The sequence below is a fragment of the Python bivittatus genome, unplaced genomic scaffold (assembly GCF_059951505.1).
Source record: "Python bivittatus isolate LINGU-HERP-01145 unplaced genomic scaffold, Pbiv_v1 ctg000220_np1212, whole genome shotgun sequence".
NCBI lineage: Eukaryota > Metazoa > Chordata > Lepidosauria > Squamata > Pythonidae > Python > Python bivittatus.
This window is the reverse complement of record NW_028277048.1, coordinates 20,827,476-20,849,088: the sequence shown is the minus strand read 5'-3', so window position 1 is coordinate 20,849,088 and position 21,613 is coordinate 20,827,476. Positions and strand designations below refer to the sequence as shown.

General features: G+C 40.2%; 1 protein-coding gene across 2 annotated transcripts in view; it reads left to right on the top strand.

Moving 5' to 3' along the window:
- The window catches only part of GALNT6 (polypeptide N-acetylgalactosaminyltransferase 6), a 63,763-nt gene that overhangs the window by 11,018 nt on the left and 31,132 nt on the right, over nt 1-21,613 (top strand). Inside the window, exons 2-4 of one of the 2 annotated variants that reach the window (XM_015888233.3) lie at nt 7,238-7,331; nt 13,560-14,140; nt 21,244-21,416. In XM_015888233.3, the coding sequence (XP_015743719.1) occupies nt 13,653-14,140; nt 21,244-21,416 (661 nt within the window). In that variant the 5' untranslated portion in view covers nt 7,238-7,331; nt 13,560-13,652. The remainder of the gene's footprint in view (nt 1-7,237; nt 7,332-13,559; nt 14,141-21,243; nt 21,417-21,613) is intronic. The other variant, XM_007420731.4, reaches the window with a different exon arrangement.

Genomic DNA, 21,613 nt, shown 5'->3' with positions numbered 1-21,613 from the left:
CTGGGTTAAGAATGTCCGGGTTACAGGTGACCCATAGTTAAGAATGGAGCCTATCGTTGTAAAATTCAAGTTAAATCCACAATGATTCAAGCTAAATACACAATGGTTCAAGTTCATTACATAATACTACTTATGCAGCATTATTCAATAATACTGTTCCAGCTTACATACAAATTCGACTTAAGGACAGACCTTGGGAATGGAACTAGTTCCTAAACTGGGGACTATCTATATTTTATAAATCATGCCATACAGAAAAAAAAATCTTCAGTTAGTTTCAATATATGTTAGTTATATAACATATCCATTAAAGTGTTAGAAAATGTCAATGAATGTAGCCACTATTAATAATAACAATAATTGTGCCTTATTTTTCAGGTTTATAATCTTAAGAGAAAAATTATTACAAAAGGCTTGAGTGTGATATGTTCTCTATTCTTTCATTAGTAATTAATGTACTTTCTTGAACTGGGCATACCAACAGTGAAATATCTTTAAATAAGTTCCCTGTGAAGTTATTGAGGTGGAATTGGAACAAGTTTTTCCATACTCATTTCCATTCATCTCCTAATGTTCTCTTTTATTTTATACTTCCAATTTCTGATTGTTATTAATTTATAATTTTTGAAGAATATCCTTTTAGACCATGTCAATACATATTAAATATATGTTCAAATTCTGTAAGTGATCTATTGACTTGAGTCAAAACTGTCTGATACATACATACATACATACATACATACATACATTCTCAATCTGCATCTATTGTAACCAGTTAAATTAAGTTCCTAATTTTTCTTTAGTCTCCTTTATATAAAACTAAAAAAATTATATTTTAATCCCTCTCTCTAAAGTTACATCATGACTCTCTTCTTTCTATAATATATCCTGTCACCTAATTTCTCTTCAGTCTCAACTTTAAATAGCGAAGGTAGAATTTATGTAAAGGATATTGGGAGTACAAATCCAGTCACATGGAAGATAATAGATTGGGGAAGACTGTTCTTGAGAGAGGATGGATCAGTCATTGATATGATGCTAATAACATCAATCCTGAGGACCATTGAGTCATTGTTGGCAATTTGTTTATCTTTCCAATCCTGAAGAAAGCTAAAAGTAGGGCATGGTCTCAAAGGTCTTAAAAGCCAGGAAAATAGGCTTAATTTGTATAAATGCACTTGCTAGAACTTGGGTAGAGATTCAAAAGCTTTGGGGAAGATGCTTATTCTGGGCTTTCACATTATAAGAGATTTTATTCTGACAAAGGTGAAGAAATGAGACCAAGTGCTTCTACCCAGCTGCTAAAGCCTGTCTCTTTTAAAGTCTTGCTTTCTGCCTTTTCTCCTTCCCGTTCTTTGTTTCCTTTAATTATCTGTTTAGTTTTGAATAGCTTTTGAGGTGCCTCATGGCCCAATATAATGAAGTTGTAAAGCCAGCTAATTTAATAAAGTTATAAAGCCAACTCCATGAAAAGAGAACAACCAATTTTGTAAAATAGCAAACAAAAAAAAGTTAATCTTCACGTACTGGCTAGAAATATTTTGAAAAGTCATAACAGAAATATATATGGGACATCTGTATTTGTAACTTTCACAGCTGTGATTGCCTTTAGCAGTCTGTAATAGAAATTTCTTTCATCACTTGTGATTATTTAATTAACAGCCTTGTTTTGTCAGCAGTATTTACTCATTTAACACTGGATTTCATGCACTGTATCTCTGCTGATTCATTCTTTAATTAATTGCAGAATTTGGAAGGCGTGATGGACATTTTAGTTTAGTTGCCCTCACTTGGGGCAGCATCCCTTGGCAACCCCTCTTTTCAAGAACAAATGGGACATATTGAGTCTTGTCAGGAAAAACAGTTCTGTAAGTTCTGGAGCCAAGTTTTGAAGTTAATAACCAGTACAGGTAGTCCCCAGTTTAAGAATGAGTTCCGTTCCCAAGGTCTGTCCTTAAGTCAAATTTGTATGTAAGCTGGAACAGTATTATTGTATAATACTGTATAAGTAGTATTGTGTAATGAACTCAATTCACTGTGTATTTAACTTGAATTTTGCTACAGTAGGCTCTGTTCTTAACTATGGGTGATCCTTAAGCCAGGTGTTCTTAACCCGAGAGCTACCTGTACTTTGAATTGGGCCTGTAAAGAAGTCAGTGATCTGTGTAGTGACTGTAGCATAGATGTTACCTAAATATGCTACCTCAATCAACGGAATGGCTGATGCACTTTGGAGCAATGGGAGCTTCTGAGGCATTTTTGAAATACAGCGTATTGCAGTGGTCTGCTCATGAGGTCACAAGTCACTATTGTCAGGGCCTCTGGTTCAGAAAGGTGTGCAATTGGTGCACAGGCCAAAACTGAGCAAAGGTTCTCTAGCCATGCCCTCCATTAGTGGTCGAGAGCCTTGGAGCACCCCAAATCACAGACCTATTCCTTGGCAGGGAGCATAGTCCAATCCAAAGCCAAAATTGGAACCAGGATAAAGGTAGAACACCAGTGAACTGCCATCCTTTACTGCAAAGATTCAGTCTGAGCTTGTTTTTGCTGATCCAGATCTTCACAGCCTCCAGGCACTGGGTCAGACCTAGATGGTGATACACAAATAAGTATCATCAGCATATTGATGGTATCTCACCTCAGACTGACAAGTGACCTCACCCAGCAATGTCATGAAGATACTGGGGGGGGGGGGGGGGGGCGCTAAGCCCTGCAGTGCTTCATATTGGAGCAACCAGTAATCATTAAAACATGTTTTAAGTCAAAGGGCATGCAAAGCATTCCGCATAAGAGTAGGCTCTTGCAGTGCCATTTCTCTTGCTGCATTTAACACGTTCCTCAAATTGCCTACTTTCTTTCTCTCTGGGCACAACAGCCTGCAAATCAGGAGTGAATCAGCCACAGTTCCATTGTGTTCTCTGTTAGCAGAGGAACAGCAGTGGCAAAAAGGAAAAAGAGAAGAAAAAAAAAGCAGCAGCAGTGGGCATTTTTCTAAGTGTGGGCCTGGCAGGTGCCTGATAATGCTGATAATGCTCTGATGCGGGCTCTGGTTGTTAAGGCTGAGTCACGCAACTAAATAATAAGGTTTACCCTCCTTGTAAAACACAGATCTAGGTAGTTCTGTAATGTGTCTGGGATGCAGATGTGATTCATCCAGACAATGTGTGGACATGCATATTCTTCGAAGGAGATCTGTTCCATTTGCAATCCAAAAGAATTTGGGATAATTAACGTTTTAAATACATCCATCCAACCACAAAGCCATTAATAAGAATAAAGCATGAACTTTAAAAGATAAAATCGTTTACTCCTGAGCTAAGCTGACTTCTTATGTGGCAGGACATGAACTTATGTGTGTCATTCATATTACCATCAGCTCCTTATTCAAAGAAAGAACTCATATGTTTTGACTTGCCTGATGCTCAGCTCCCAGACAGCCTCTGGGAGGCTGGCATTTCCTTTTCTCCCATTCTGAGCTGTTGTGATCCTCCCTAGTCCTAGCATTCATCCTACCAGTTCTTGGGGACCAGCTGCGGCTGGAATGGAATTACCCCTTCACATACTTCACTACCTAGTTTGCAAGTAAAATTGGTATCTTTTCTGAGTCAATATGCTGGTTATTTGCCACGGGGCTGCAGAAGAATCTCATTTTGACAAGAGGTGTAGAAACTGGAGCTCTGAAGATTATCTTAGTCCAGCCTTTCCCAACCTGACTGCCCTCCAAATATGTGCATTTTAACTCAGCAAATTTAATTTTCAGCAAAGGCCGTGGTGTTTGGGGAATTCTGTGAGTGCAAGTCCATATTCAGGTAGTCCTCATTTATCAACTGGCAACTCTGTCACTAAGTGGTGCGGTTATTAATGAAATGTCATGTGACTGTGCCGACCAATGATGTCAGCACTGGCTGTGGCCATTAAGCAAATCACCTTGAGTCATTAAGTGTGACATCGCATGCCCATGACTTGCAACTTCCTACTGGCTTCCCCACTGACTTTGCTTGTCAGAAGCTGACTATAAAGGTTGCAAATGGCGACCATGTGACCGCGGGATGCTGCGACCATTGTAAATGTGCACAGGTCGGCAAGCACCCAAATCACGGTCACATGACCGCGGGGATGCTGCAACAGCTGCAACTTCAAGAACCGGTCATAAGTCTCCTTTTTCAGCCCTGTCATAACTTCAAATAGTTGTTGAATGAGTGGTCGGTAAGTGAGGACTATCTGTATCTAGAAGTTGCCCAGGTTGGGGAAAGATGTTTTGGTTTACCAGATGGGTCAGCCTTCTGTAATGAAGTGTTTTCCTGATGCATTAAACTTCAATTCACATAATCCCCTATTTTGTTCTCAATCCAAGCCTATATGTATTACGGAGCTATTATGTCCATTATACTATTCAGGCTCTTGGTTTCTCATAAAAGGAGGGCAAGCGCAAGCACAGTGAGTCATGTCAAAAGTTTCCTATAAATGAAGAATTAGCTAAAACAGCTAAAATATCTGAAATTCACCTGAAGAAATAAATTAAGAAAGCAAGGACATTAAAAAATGAGAAGTTGGAACAAGTGGAACAAGTTTGATAACTGTTGACTGCTGCTGGTAGGGCTTTGGTGGTACACTTTACCTACTTGATTCAATGGTCTGGGCCCCACTGAAATAAACAGGTGGATTTTGGTTTTCAACTCCTCTTTAAATTGACAGCTTCTGAGAATCCAAGATGTCATTTATATTTGAAAAATAGTCTTCCTCTCTCTGCAATGTCTGTGGTGCAAAGGGGCTTTTGTTTCCACATTTCTCATTTAGATCATCAGCATCAGCACTTGCGAGGGAGGGCAAATGATTACATGTCCAAGATGATGTCATCATGCAAATGTCACCACTTATGTTCTTAGGTCAGATAGCATTCATGGGATGACTTCATGCACGTGTTGTCGCTTTGGCATCGTCAAAGTGTGTTAGGCATGCTGCCAATTATCAGTCTAGGGAAGAAAAAGTTTCCCATCAGCTGTCACAATAAACAGTGTGAGTATGTGTTGAAAGCTGTCTTTGACCAACAAAGACCATTAACACCACTGTTTTACATTATATTTCAGTGTTTATTTTACAAGTAACATGTTTTTCTAAGCAGCAACAAGCAGTTTTTCTAAGCAGTGACAAGTTGTTGCTTTTGTTCAGCAAGAGACTGTTTCCATGGTTCACTGTTCTCAGCTGCAGGAAGGAAGGATGAAGGAAAGGCCCAAAGATGGTGGAAGTTAAGCAACCAGTAGGCATCTTGTTGCTGTTTGCTCTTTAACTATGATCAAATGCATGTTACCTTGCATGTGCAGAATGAGTTTTGAAACTGATGGGAATTCCCAAACAAAGCTTAAAATATAATTAGTAGATCTCATAGCAAGATGGTTGGTGAAGGCTTTTGTTGTTTTATTTTGTTTTTAAGGGTCTTTGTAGTGCTTCTAGAGCAGAGTTTTTCAAACTTGGCAACTTTAAGGTGTGTGGATTTCCAGAATTCCCCAGCCAGCATGTTTGAAAAACATTGTTCTAGAGTATTGGTATGAATTAGTCTAACCTTCACGGCCTGGTTCCTTTAGGTCTGTTGGTGGTATATCCCCTAGAATTCCCAGCCCCCTAAGCCCCCCCCCCAAATTTGGAAACTAGTCATAACACAACTGGAGGGCACCAAGTTGGATATAGAGCAGCTTTACATTACTTGTTGGTAGCAATAGTTGAAATCAGGGTAATAAATTAGGGCTGCTGCTTTTTATCAGTTTTAAAACAAATTTATATTAATCAGGCATATTTTAATAAGGTGAGTTTATCAAAAAAAAGTTGCAAGTGATGTTCTATTTTTTGGAGGTTCATTCCATCTTTTCATTTCTTAGATGCCCTTAATTATGCAAGACCACAGAACAAATAATTAGTATTGGTATTCGCTTTTCTGCATGAGCTCAAGGCAACTTATATAGAAATCGCTCTTCCTTTTCATCCGAGGACCTCTGTGAAGGCAATAGTGGGGCAAAGTGTGACTGGCCCAAAGTCACCCCTTGAGTTTCCAGAACTAAAATTGGACTTGAACTTGGATGTCCTCAATCCTAGTCCTGCACCTTAACTGCTATAGTATACTTTAAATAATGATAGTAAATAGCATTTTTTCTTAGAAACATTCTGCATTTGTTTTGGCCAAATATGCACTGAATATAGCAGACAAGTCATGTAAGGACTGTGGTACATGCATTCTCTGATCAGGATTGGTTACGTTTTCACATAATGTATCAATCATCAAAATCCCAGTTAGAACCATCCCGCAGTGCAACCACACTGCAATCTGGGAAGGAGGAAAGCAGCTAGGTGTAGTTATGAATATATTGAGCTCTTAGGCTTGACTGCAAAAACAGATAAGAATTGGGTAGCAACACATTGTGTTTGTGTGTGTGTAAACTGCCAAGTGCACAGAGGCTTCTTTGAGTTTCATACATTTAAAAAGTTCCTAGTTAGATCATTCTTAAATAAGAGCTTGCCGAATTTCAGAGGTATATAAACCACAATTCTTCAAATGTCTGAGCAAAAATCTGGTACGCCAACACATAGGGTCTCTTGGGTGTGTCTGTGTACATACACATGTGAGAAATAATATCTGAGCCTGAAAAGCTGTAGCTGCCTACCACAGATCTAGCAAATTCTTCTTAAGAAATATTGCCCTCCCAGTATTCACAACGGATGAAAGCATTATGCACATATATTGGGTTTCATTGGATACCTATTAAATCTAATTTTAGCAGAATGTTTCTCTCCGAAAGTCTATGTTTCTTGAAATCATTTTATGTTGTTTATATTGTACTATAGGCAAAGTCTAGATTTAATTTTATTAGAGTTATACGCATGGAAATCTGTGATATAAAGATATTCATTATTAACTTGATTCTGATTTATTTAAGTGTTTATTCTTAGGACGAAATTTAGATTTGAACACAAACTGGTACAATTTAAAAAGACTGGAAAATATTAAAGGTTCCCATATATCGTTCATGCCTATGAAATCTGCATAAGTAAGATCATCCTTTTGCATCTCTACCCTCAGGATAAAATGAATGATCCAAATCTCAAAAGTGTGTATAAGATATGAGTGTATTTGAAAGAGGAAGAAAAATGTAGGCAGATCTTTTTCTAGCAGAAACTGGAATTTTATTTTCTTAGCAGCCACTCTTTGAGTACATCTCTTGCTCTTTTTTTTTTCTTTCAAATGCAGTTTAGAAATCCTGGCAACGAGTTGTTCTTTTGAATAGGGTGTCGCTTGCCTCCTGTCAAACTGAGAAAAGGACATCCTGTTTGGACTAGGTGGAGTAAGTAATTTCAGCTTAACCAAACGTTGACACTGCCAGGGGCTTGGCGTTGACTTTGATAAGGAAAGTTCTCTGCCAAGGGAAGGGAGAGCAGTTGTTGCTTTCTGCTTGCCCCTTGCCATGCTCATTGTGACCTCTCAGTTACAAATGATATTCTCTGCTCCCGGAAGGGAGCTGTGATTCTTCTTCTGTGTCAGACCTCCACGATTCCTCATCTCCATAAGTAAGGCTGCATTGGTGAGAGGGTTCTACAAGCGGCCCTCGCAAAGAAGTATTTGATAATGGCTAGGAGACTTCATGGGGCAAGTTAAAATCTGACGAAAAATCACTACTGCTGGATTAACAGAGTTTCTGTGAAGATAACTGGATTAGGATGGGCAGTCAGATTTCTACTATAGCATAATTGCGTGCCCCATAAATCCACTGGCACTAACTGCTAAATTTTCAGGTAGGAAGGGAAAGTTTGGAGATTCCTTTTAACATCCCATTTCTGCAGCAATTTCCTTTGTTTGGTTTTGCAATTGCAGTTAGTGATTTGCCACCAAATTTTGTTTCACTCTAGTCCAGAACTCTTCCTAAACTGAGATTAAGTTAACATAATTGGGCTTTAAATCAGCTAACCCTTTTTTCAGCAAATGTTTCTCTTTTGTGTTTCCTTGTGAGACTGATCCCAGAACACCTCTGCATCTGCAGCTGAGTTGAGTTGGAACATCTCCATTCTGAATAATTCCAAATTAATGAACAAAGTATTTATGTTTTAATTATTGTATGTTATTTTTTTTAGCTTTTGTGGCATATAAAAATTATGACTAATGAATTTTCAGTTGATAATAATTGATAATGGCTAATGGAAAATGTTATATAGCAGTTAATTATGAATAGCTGTTTTGATATGATTGATGGGTTAGATTGGAAGGAGGAAATTGGAGGCATCCTGACTCTGGCTCCACCCATTTATTAACTAGTTAACCTACTGCTGAGGGTGCAACTCTTGGCCTATTTCCCAATTTCTGAATAAAGAATATGATGATATGTATAATTGTCTTCTATACGCTGGTGGTATGAATGATCCTAGCTCTTTTTTAACGGTGAACCTGCAATTGGGGACTACTGGAAAGGATAGCAGGATATGATCTACCAGCCTTGGCCTTGATTGTGAACTGAGCTTCCCTGCTTGGAATTTGTATATACACAGAAACTCCTTAGTTCAGCAGGGAAAACCATGAATTGGGGTTCTTTCTGCATACTGAATTAGTGCTGAGTTGCCCTTTGAGGGCCTTGAGTAAGCTGTATTCCACAGAAGGATCCATAGCATAATGGCAGGCAGGCAGGTAGGTGGAAGCATTTTCCCTGTGAGTACATCTGGAAGTGGAACTACATTACTGACATTAGTACTCTGAACTATTACTCAAGCAGGCTGCAACCGTCATGGATAGCAAACTGGATGGTGAAAACCAGCTTGGTGCTAGACCCATCAACCACAGGACATGGTAGACAGCATGTGGCCTGTGGGCAGACAGGCAGGCAATTTACCACACCTCCTTGCGTGGAACTATGCATTAATGCGGTGTCTAAGCATCAGGAGCAAAACTTTTAACATCATCCTGAGGATACATTGTGCATGTGTTAATATACCTGTGCTATCAGGGGGTACTAAGCCATGATATTTTAGACCATTTTTACACTTGGGTGGGGGCAGTAACAGATACTACATGGAGCTTTTTTTAAAGTCCTGAAATCAACATTCCTGATCAAAGATGTGGTCTGTGGAAATGACACTCTGTGCACACTCACATCTCTCACTGGAAGTGATAAACCTAACACTGTAGCTCTTTAATGGAAGTTGTATATGTTGATACAGTATGCATTTTGAAAGAAGCAGCTTTCTCAGTTGTATGTTAGCTTGTGCCATTGGGAAGATAAAGGAGAAAATAAATTCATTACAAGACTGTGTGTCGTGTTCTAGGCAGGCAAACCACACTTCTTTTGGCCGGTTTGTGTATAATTGGGAAGAGTAATTTGTAGAGGACGACATAGCGGCCTAGTGCATTTAGAAATGTGCGGTCAGCCCAGATGTATTGGGTTTTCCCCATGTGCATTTTGTCTAAAATTATGTGTTTCCTTCTTGTAAAAGAAGATGAGATTATGAAATATTCATACAAGATGGGTTAAAGTAGCTTTTCAGCTTTGTCCTAATGTGATGGCATTTGGAAATAAAGCTTGTCCTCTAAAGCTGGGGAAGTTCCTTTCCCTGTTCCTGTTGGAGGTTTTTAGGTCCCACCTCCAAATTTATCTGTGTAGTTTTCAAGGCAATAAAGTACTTTTTATTTCTCCTGACTCAAAAGACAAGATTCTCAAAATACTAGCTGCTTCTCGAGAATCACATGGCCCTGCTCCAAGAGGCCACACCTCTGTGATTTTAGTCTGGTTCCAAACAAGATTAATTGTGCAGAGGAATTAGGGCTAATTAAAACCTCATTTTTCTTAGAGCTGCTGCGTTGCCTTTTTGAAAATCGCTGTCTCTTCCAGAATCTGCTGTGGTTTATTGCACTTCCTTATTTACCGTGTCCTTATGAGTTGCTATCCTTATCATTAAATTTACACAGTTGTGAGCACATATTAATGGTGCAACAGCACACAGGTCTGGATCTCATACCCAGATTACAGAGCTCATTGCCAGAATAAATAAGGAAAACAGTGTTTCTGATCCTGACGAGAAGCGTGTTGCTGTTCTTTACAATTTCTTTGCACTGGGTAAAAGAGAGCATTTTACTCTCCAGAACTCACCCTGCTGAGAATACAGGTAGGTCTCAATTAGTGCGGTTAATGAATCCCACAAAACAGACGCATTATTCAAATTTGTACTATTCAAAGTGATTTTTCTATGGAAAATAAGGTAATTGGTTCTAGCTCGATGGAAATAGGCAATGAAATCTTTTAAACATAATTTTTATATGTATATTAATAAAACAATACAGTAAAGGATAAATATAATTTAAATTTATGGTTAACCAAGTCACAGAGTAGTTATAGAAAGCAAAATAAAAACAAAAAAACTTTAAAATATCATTCCTAAAGATAAGTTTACACTGACAAAAACATCTTTATTGTCTCTCAATCTTCTTGTAGATGTTTGCAACCCACAAAAAGGGGGTGCAACTTTACTTTTTTTCTTTAATTTCCCCTGCATGTTTTATAATATTGTGCACCATAGATTCAGCCATTCCATCATCTCGTCCCATTTTAGCATTGCTATGACCATGTTCATGTCATTCAATTACATCAAATTTTTGCTCTAATGTAATAATGAGTCTCTTCTTTTTTGAGCTTGTACTGTTTTCTTCCAACGGAGTCTTCCTTTGCTGCATTTTGCACACGCGAAGATGAGCAGCGTCTAAAACCCCAACTGGGCATGCACTAGCCTCAATTGCACACATGCTAGCCTCACATTAACTGAATTTTGGGTCACATTAAACATGACCAGGTATCAATTTATAATTCACACTAAATCAGATATTGCATTATTTGAACGTGCACTAATCGTGACCTTCCTGTATGCATAAATATTTATCTTGCAAAAAAGAAGAAAATCTCCAGTTGCATAGGAATGGCCTGCAAAGAGAGAGGCAGCTCCAGATGCTTTTATACACACACAGATATAATTTTTATTAAGAAATAAAAGGATTTTACACAGAATTAGAAGGCTAGAAAAACATAAAAAGAAAAGTAAAAACAAAAAGAAGTGAAAGAATAAAAGAAAAAGTGAAAGACAGGAAAAGAGTAGGAAAAGGAAAAAGAAAAATATCTAAAAAGCAACTTCCGATTTTCTTTGCACCAGTTACAAGCATAATAATTACCATTTCCACCCTCCCAAATTACATATCAAGCTTTCCTTCTTCCCATAAACAACCCTTTTTAATCAGTAAATCCTGAAATCACCAATTCATTTTTGTCCATTTTCAGCAAAAAGTCTGTAAAGGGTTTATAAAAATAATTGTTGTTTACTCCTTAGTCAAAAGCTCCAGGCGCTTTTCAGGCCACTGGTATTGGCCATAGAGCCACCACGTCCATAGTGTCTAAAGGAGGGGAGAGGTCTCAATATGTGCCCCGCTCTCCAGCCCTGGGCTCAAAACTAGCAGGAGCAGGGCAGTTAAGTTCAAAGGTAGGATGATGCCATCCACCCTGTGGAAAGTGTGCCATGCGTGGGGGGATAACATGGCATCTAGAAGTGACTGACTACAATTCCCAGCTTCTCACTGGCCTGGGGCTGAGCTGATTGTTACCTGTTCCTTGTTCTGTCATTCTTGGTCACTTCTAGAGCTGAGTGCAGGCCTGACGTCACCGTACAGGATTTGCAGAGAGCTGCCAGGCCCCTTTGTCAGGGCCTGCCCTTGGCTCCCATACCGTATCAAAAACGAAAAGCTCTGGTGTCAGGTGCCCGGCAGTCAAGCAGTAGTGCTTTTCATTTCCAAACATGGCCCTTCTGTAGCATCGCCTCAGCACATTGAGGTCATCCGCCAGCATGGAGTTCAGTATCATTAGTATGCTGATGATACCCAATTGTATATCTGCACTCCATACCAGGCAAATGATGTTGTTTGGGTGTTGGCTCAGTACCAAGAGGCTGTAAGGGCCTGGATAGGGAGAAACCGGCTACCACTCAACCCTATCAAGGCGGAGTGGTTGTAGGTTTTTGGCCCCCTGGGGTCAACAGAGTTGACATCTCTGACTCTGCATGGGGTAATGCTCCCCCAGACAAATCTGGTGTACAATTTGAAATAGGTGGCAGCCATGGGCAGGGGGCCTTTGCACATATCCATCTTGTGCACCAACTGCACCCATTCCTGGACCAAGAGGCCTTGCTCACAGTCACTCACACCTTAGTCACTTCCCATCTGGATAACTGCAATGTGCTCTACATGGGGCTGCCCTTGAAGACCACCCAGAATTTACAACTGGTTCAGAATGCAGCGGCACTCACAGTTTTGGGTCCCCTGCAGTTCACCCAAGTAACACCACTGCTGTGTGAGCTGCACGGGCTCCCAGTTGTTTTCTGGGTGCAATCCAATGTGCTGATTATCACCTTTAAAGCCCTACATGGCACAGGCCAGATTACTCATGGAACCACCTCTCCCTAAGGGTATCTGCCCATCCTACTAGGTTAGATAGAATGGGCGTGCTCCAGGTCCCTTCCCTTAAATGTTGCCACCTGATGGGACCTCAGGGGCATGTCTTCTTGGTGGCCGCCCCAGCCCTTTGGAATAGCTTTCCCACCTGAGATCAGAGGGATCCCTACCCTTTTAGCCTTCCAGAGGGCCGTGGAGACCTGGCTCATCCCCCAAGCACTGGGCTAGAATGGGGGTTGAACTGTGAGGCTGTTTGGTCTGGCACATGGGGGGAAGGGTACTTTTGTTGTTAGCTATGTTTTTATGGATTGTTGTGAGCCACCTAGAATCATTATATGAGATAGACAGCCATATGATTCCTATAAATAAATAAATAAATTAGGCCAGCGGCTGACTCTGGCTGAGGGAAGCATCATTGTTGGAGAGAGGCTACTGTGACCCTGGACTGAGTCCCCTCCCTTCCCCCTTGGGCTATCTGCTGGGAATTTTCAATGTATCTGGAAGTTGCCTGGTTGGGGAAATCTGCTATATTGCTATGAAACATATGGGAGGGAACAAAACTAGAACTTTCAGAGCCTGTTGAAAACTGTTTCCCCAGGATTTAGTGGTATTTGTATAGCCAGGATGTACAAAGGCTATTTTTCTATGCTGAATGCATCAGGACATGAGATTTTGTCTTCCCCACCCCCATAGCCTAGATTTTCTTTTTTACCCCGTGCAATACTAGGTGGATGTCATAACTGTTGTGGCATCTCTAGGCCTGGCTTTGTTTACAAACACAGTGATACTTCTGGATTGGTGCTTCTGTAGGACATGAAACCATAGAAACCTTAGGTCAGATTGTAGCCTTCCTTTTATTCTCCTCTCTTTCTTCGTTTCCTATTCTGAACTGTGAGTCAGCAACCTGGCTTGGCACTGTGAAAATATGGTGCCGTAGAACATAACACTTCAAAATATAGTGAGAACGTTCTCCTTCTTACTATATTTTGTAATATAGGTTAATATATTTATAGGTTTGTAATATAGGTGGGGGAAGAGTTTGGTGGGACTCATAGTCATCCTTCTGATTCCTCTGGAATTTGTCTCCCTGTGTGCTTTTCAGGTTTGGAAGAAGATGGTGAGATTCTACAGATTAACCAAAGCTTTGAGAAGAGTGCACCTTTGATGAAGGAATAATTGCTGGACGTCAGCCGTGATGAGGCTTCTCCGAAGGCATTATGCCCCACTAAAGCTAGCTTTGGTGGGTGTTGTCTTTGTAATCTTCCTCTTCATAATGCAAAGAGATGTGGGCAATGGGGAACAAAAGGAGGAACCATGGCTGAAAAATATTGTGGACAGGAAAGACCAAATGATAGACATAATGATGGGAGCTGTCAACAACATCCGTGACTCTATGCCAAAGTTGCAGATCCGGGCACCTGCTCAACAGGAGGTACCTGTACAGGACAGCAAGTCTTGCTTGCCAGGTCATTATACACCAGCAGAACTGAAGCCCTTCATGGAACGTCCACCACAGGACCCCAATAGCCCAGGTGCTGATGGAAAAGCTTTCAAGAAGGATCAGTGGACACAAGAAGAGACAAAGGAGAAAGAACATGGATATGAGAAGCACTGCTTCAATGCCTATGCCAGTGACCGTATTTCTCTCCAGAGGGCCCTGGGACCTGACAGTAGGCCTCCAGAGTAAGATTTTTCTCCATTCCACTTCTTATAGAAATACTGCTTTAGAGCAAACCAGGATGAATACAAGCAACCATTTGCTTTACCACATTGGGCATGCAATCACATGGAAAGTGGACTATTTGCTAGGTTGAGAACTTGACCCTTCTACTATTACTTGGGTTTCATATTTAGGAGGAGATGTGCAATAAAATAAATGGCATGTCCACATTATCAGTAATTGTTGCCCACATTTTTGCATGCCCAGTGGAATAAGCTTTTTGTCCTGTTTTGCATTTGTGGAGTGAAGTTTATGGGAATATTGATTAAGCTGGTGTTCCTGAACATTCCAGGTCATTCTTCAGCCTCTGTATGAAGAACAACTTTTAGATGAGAATCAAAATCTCTCTCTGAATGCTAGCAGCCACTCACCTTTTCTTATATACAGAGTTTGCTTTCATATGTACGTACTGCATTTAGTTAAGATGGGTGGATGGATAGGTCTTGAGAGAGAGAGATGGTCTCTAGTTCCTTTTAAAACATCTAAACTTCTGGTACTGATATGATAAAGAGAATGTTTGCTGTCTTGCAGAACTTCCTGTTCCCTTGGAAGGGAAAGAGTGTGACTGCTATGGATAGTACATCGAATTATGGGGGATGGGGAACCCTCTGGAGTAGCCCTCCAGATGCTACTCAGATTCAACTCCCAGCAGCCTCAGCCAGCATGTCTAATAGTGGAGGATGCTTAGAGTTGTAATTCAGCAAAATCTGGAGGATCAGAAGTGTCCCACCCGATTTATAGATAAAACACCCCAGTTTCTGATGTCAAGTTAAATGTAATTTAACTTGCAGATGTCATTTCAGATGTAATTGGGAGAGGAGCATGTCATGTTTCTCAGGCCATATTTTAGATCAGATCATGACTACATTTGCAAATGTTTACAAATGCAAAAAGTACATTTATTGGCTTATGCATTTGCAGGGGGTTCTAGGCTGCTCCAACTCTGAGTAGCATACAATTCCCCCTCCATAGGTTCAGATTAAAACACTCAACAACAACAACAACATAGTATGACATAATAAAAGCATGTATATAAGATCCAGGAATAAAAAAAAAAAATCAGAACAGAAATAATCACTTCAATAACTTGAGAGGAAAAGTGCAATCATTCAAACCCCAGAGCCTGTTTAAATACTGAGTTCTTAACAGACTTCCTAAATGCCCAAAGGAGTGCAATATCTATTGCGGGATGCTGTTTAAAGATGCTCTTCTTTAAAGAGTTTTATCAGTGCTGTTGCTCGTCATTGGCCCTCTTCTCCATTTAAAAACAAAGAGGATTTGTGGCTTTTGTGCACTCAGCTAGTCTCATTTGGTGCTCTACAGTAACTTTGGACTTCTCAGCAGCTCCATGGTGATTGGGAAAGCTGTAGTATAGAACACAGTTGGAATATGATTTTGCTATACAATCCCTGGGTTAAGAACAACCCATAGTTAAGAACAGAGCCTATTGTAACAAAATTTGAGTTAAATACACAATGGTTCAAGTTAAATACACAATGGTTTGAGTTCATTACACAATACTACCTATACAATATTATACAATAATACTCTCCCGGCTTACGTACAAATTCAGCTTATGGACAGACCTTGGGAACAGAACTCGTTCTTAAACTGGGGTCTACCTGTATAGTCAACTTGAGCACTGGCAACACATCTAAATGCTGTTCATGGCATATGGACAGAAATGTGGGTTGTTTTCAATATCTCCCATGTCAGTTTAGGCTGGTAGTGTGGCAGTCTCTTGCCGTGCCTTCAAGCTTAATTGATTCTGTGCCCTGTCTCCTTAAGCATCATTACTGAATGCCCCCTTGCTCTTTTCTCTTGATCTAGAAAAATCCTGTTGCTGCTTTGAGAGCCTTGGCAGGGAACTATGCAGTTGAGTTATCAGCACATACATGTGGCTGGAATGATAGTCAGTGTAGATTTATACATCCAGAGTAGGTTGGTCTGAGAGACAGTGATGTAAAGTTGTCTGTGACTAATCAAGTTTATAAAGAATTTGAATATAAAGCCCTCACTATTAAATTCAGCATGCTATCCAGTGTACTGTTACAATTCCTCCAATTTATTGTAGTCATGATCATTTTTATTTAATGGAAATACTGCATACTACCAGTGCATCTATAAAGTTTATGCAGGTAAGGTTAGAACTGTATTCATTTTCATTCATACAGAGATATTTCCTAGTAAAGGAAAATATATTCAATTAGTATTAAAATAGAGTGAATACCTCATGATGGTTAAATTTCAGTAAAGTTGATAGTAACAGGATTTAATAACCTGCATGTAGTGTTTGGCAGTAAGTGGACATATGCCCTTGGACTTGCTACGTAATATAATATGTGCAGACCCTACTGATGTGTGCGCATGTATTCATTGCACATCATACAGTGCACTCCTTGCATATACAGTAAGGTCTCAGGGATGATAATAAGCATTACCTCTTCATCAAAGCATTCTTGGCTAGCTGTCAAACTGGGATTCCTTGAAAGATTGAAAATAAATGGCATGATTATATATCATAGATGATATCCAATTTATCAGTATTGGAGAAATGGCTACGCTAGGTCCCAAGAAGTTCTGGGTTCAGATCTGTAATCAGCACACTTTGTTGATCGCCCCCTTGATGATATTGAGTTGATTACTCTTACAGAATAGTTGTTAGCAGGTGTCTGGAAATGTAATCATAATATTTTATAACTGAGAACTTAAACTTCACATTTGAAGTATGCTATTCCCAGAAGTCTAATGCTTTAAACTATTGAGCAATGTCACACATAAGCACCCTCTGAAAATGCACATTTAGGCCCTTCTCATTCAAAATGTTTATTTAAAAATGGTTGGCTGTGAGAGAATGTCCATCTATCAAAAGTGCCAAGGTGCAAAAATTTAGAACAACTCCCTGGCTTCTTTGTATGCAAGAATAAGAAAAGAAAGCCAAGAGCCTCTGATTCTAGCTATATCCATAGATTAGTGGGCACTGTCAAGATGGGTTGGAGGGAGGGGAAGTGGAGAAAAGATCACAAGAAATTCTCCAAAGATTAACTCTTACTGGTTTTCTTTCATCTCTGGTTAAGAAAAAAAAAAGAGCCCCGGGTTCAGTTCTGCTTTTTAATTATCCAATGCTACCCATCCTGCTGCCCCACATTCTCTTACCTTTGCGTCCCACTATTGCCCCATTTACAGAGCAGTGAGCATTGACAATTGCAGCTGTTTTCAACACATAAATAAAAAAAGGTTGCTCAAGTTCAAAAACTTCCTTGATTACATCTGTCGCCTGCCCTTGGTTTCGGTCCGTTTCCTCTAGCTTGGTGAAGCTCTGGTGCCTCCGTAATTTTTCACTTTGCTCGCCCAGTGGAACAGACACGGCTTACAGTACAGCAGGAGGCTGAGGATGGAGGCCAACCTGACCCTTGTTACCCCCTCCCCTTCCCCTGTGGTCTCCCAAGGCTTTCTAAGGCGGCGGCTGCTGCTGCTGCTGCTGCTGCTGCTGCTGCTGCTGCTGCTGCTTTTCAAAGGGGGATAAGTCAGTCAAAGGACCCAACAAAGGCAGCTTGAATAATGGCTTAAAACTAGGCTGGCTTGGCAGACAGTTCCTCTCTTCAACTTACCTCCTACCCTTCTGACAACTGATTATTTCTGCCTAGCAGGTGTAGATATCACAATAGAAGAATGCTGTGTTCAAGGCAGAGTGCAAGAATGTTATTCAGTCAACCCAAAAAGCATAAACCAATTTAAATTAAAGTGTAAAGCCCTCCCAGAACCAAAACCATAAATCGGGGAAATTGGCTCGGGTGGAGCAAGCTTGTGAATGAAACTTTTATTGTTGAGTGCTTTGGAGAGGGATCAAGGGAGGGGAGGGAAACGCCTGATCTGCCATGTGGAACATTTTCCCCCTTTTGATGTGCCCTAGAGGTATGCAGCATGCAAGGGACTCCTCTCTCTTCCCGCTGAAAGATTCAGAGGGTGGTATGGGTAGTGGAATCAAAAGAGATTGGTATAAAGCGGGGGGGGGGGGGGGCTGGCAGCTCCTTTTAACAAATGATTTGAATTCTCTGACTCTCTGCCAAGTGTTCCTGCACATGATTCATCTTGAATGTCCTAGAACTTACCATTCTAAGTACAAGAAATACTAAAGAAAAGCTTATTCCTTCAAGTTAAAGGTACTTTGTAGCTGGGTTATAGTTAGGTCCTCTCCTGCAGCAGGAGGAGTGGTCATGAGAAAAGCACGAATGTGTGTCTGCCTGGTGCTGCAGCAAGGTATTTTAAAGTGCTTCCTGTGTTTGCATGTCTGTGTCTATTGGGGGAGATCATTTGACTCCTGGAACTCAAAAAAGGTAGGGGTACCACTTTCTCACAGGGTGTTGGAACATTTTGAAAATACGTGTGATGTGAGCCTTGTGTGTTTCTACTGGCCACATGTTTTATGGTTTTATAAACAGTAAAATGGGCTTGTATACTAGTCATACATACCAAAGAATGGTTTTTCTTTTTCTTTTAAAGTAGAGCATCACTCTAGATACATGGAAGAAGCTTGCAATCACAATAAGTGCTCTTCTAATGTTTAACATGTATAGCTCCTTACTGATTTTAAACAAATAAAGCTCTTTTATGCCTAGTTCATTTTTTTTTTAAATCTCAGCATCAACTCTTGCAGCAGCTTGCCAAGCCCTTAAAGAGAAACCAGATTCTTCTCTGGTTTCTCAAGATACAATGGTCCATAGATTCCCTATCCCTGTTGTAAAGATATGTAAATAATTTACATATTACCTGGTAGATATATAAAGTGGGGAGGGAGATGCAAAGTTTGACCCTGAATTTGGTACCAAGTGAAGCCCAACAGATATACTTCAGCTTTCTGCACAGCATTTAGCGATACATGATACCTGAAAAATATGTCAATATTAATCTAATAAATGAATCAACAAATGTATTCAGGCAAGGATTAGCAATCGGTTGTAGACTTGAATGCTCCTCCCTTCTCCAGCTTAGGTACAAGATTTAAAATGTAGAGGGCAACTTAGAGCCCTCAACTCCATTTTTCACAGTTCTTGGAACCCTTTTAGTGGAGTAAACTCTGAAAATCAGAATGTGAGTTGGAAAACCCATAGAAATGGTAGCATAACCTAAGCTAAGAAAACATACATTTAAACTGCTAAAAGAAAAATCCCATTCCACAATAATCATACAGGTTTCACCTTCTCTCTACTATGACACTCTCTCCCACCCAGAATATTACCATATTTGCCTCAAAGGGGGGAAAAAACCTGACAATACCTCCCAAATCATTTGCCTCCACTGTTACAACCTCAGTCATCCTCAAAAATTGCCCAACCCTTGTTAGAAGTTTTGGAGTTTAAGGTAGCCAGGGTTTCTCATTATGGTTGAACTGAATGTAATCAGGTTAACCATATGTTTTAATAAATAGTTCTTGGAATGAATGAGGATCCTGCTTTGTTTTTACAGACCATGGTTTAATTCTGCTAAGTTTTCTAGGTGTAACAATATACTGCAGCTAGTCAGAAATAGGAAGCAGAAGTTTCTAATCATTTATCATATGTGCAGCAGTGAATGATGGGGTTTTTTTGTATCTGAATGGCCAACCTTGGCAAAGGATCATAAACTACATGAGCTATGAGAAGCAGAATGTTTTGTGAAGGTCTTCCGCCTTTCTAAAGGAATGCATGCACTCTGTGAACAAAAAGATCTTCATTGTATCTTTCTGTTTTACAGCTGAGCTTGCAAACAATGGCAGAAGGCAATGCCGTTAGTCCCTAAATCTTCAGAGAATAAATGATCTCTCTCTCTCTCTCCCCCCTCCCCTTAATGCTCTGCATGTCAGAGTTTCCATTCACAAGCACATAGCAGGGAACCAATTGAGACCCTTCATTGTTGTGGCCTGCTTTCAGGGATGCAATTCATGACCTCATCCTATGACCTACAGGCACTTAGGGGCAAGGTAAAGGAGGGGGGAAGGAGCCTGGACTGGTAACCAAATGCAAAAGAGCTCTTGTGTCTCTTAAACATTAGGGAGAAGAGAGGATTTTAGCAGGTGCTGGATTTTTTCCCCTCTTGCAGTACTACAGCACTAAGCTGCGCCTATCGACGTTCCCCTTTGCAATCTATTTATGGGCCAGCTCAGGACTAGCGTAGTCCAGCGACTAAGAGGCTGAGCATGGAAGCACAAGGACCCATTTCAACAGTTGTCTTTGCCATGGGGTGTACTAAGTAGCCTGGCTTAAATGTTGTCTCTCTCAGACCTCATTTCCCCCACTTCCTGCAATGTGAGACTCGAAGTAGCATCAAAAGTGTTGGTTGAGGTGATGCCTAAAAAGCCAGACAAACGCTGGCTGACCCTGAGGAGAGAGGGAATCCATATACCTTTATAAATCACTGAAGATTTATAAAATAGTTATAAGCTTAGTGTCAGACATGGGTCTATGGGCAGGGAAAGAGGAAACATGTATGCCCAACACTTGTCCAGGCTCATTTCCACAGCAGTAAACAGTATCTTAGTATTACCTCTGAATGTGTAGTCTTTGTGGTTTGTGGTATGGCGATGTTAGCTCTTCAAATCAAGAACTCACATGCTTTGACAGATTATAGATCTTATACCCAGTATTTTAGACACACATCTTAGCTCAGATATGGTCATCTTAAGACATATGGGCAGCCAAACATAACAGTCAGGACAGATAGGTCCCAGAATCCCTGAGAGTCCAAGCTAATTTGGAAAATTCTGTTGTTTGAAGGACGTAATGTTTCCATTCTAGACCTCAAGAACACGTAGTAAGCACATTTTGGCCTATGGACAAGTTTGTCCTTGAGATGTAGCCATTTTCTCAGTTGTATAATTGTATATGTCTGAATTTTAAAACTGAAATATCTACTTACAAGAAGGGTTTTCTTAAATAACCAAAAAGTGCTAAAATATGTATATTAAACTCCGTATACGAGCATGAATGCAAAGCCTATGTAACTGAAATGAAAAAGTGTTCACTACCTAATCAATGTAAGGCTCATACCTAATCTTAGTTGTAATTTAGATTTAATGTTCCTTTTGCAGGTGCATCGATCAAAAGTTCAAACGCTGTCCACCCCTTCCGACCACCAGCGTCATTATTGTCTTTCATAATGAAGCCTGGTCAACGTTGCTTCGCACCGTCTATAGTGTGCTGTACTCTTCTCCAGCTATATTGTTAAAAGAAATAATTCTTGTAGATGATGCCAGTACAGATGGCAAGTATAATCTATTTGAAACTCTGTATGCTTGTGTATTATTCCTGAAAGACAATGAACTGTGATGTATGTAAGAAATATTTTAAGACTGGATCATGATATCCTATTTGCCTTGAGAACTGCATTACTGAGTACCCGCATCTATATCTAGAGTTGGACAGCCAGCGCTCATTTCTCTGTTGGAAGTATCCAATCTA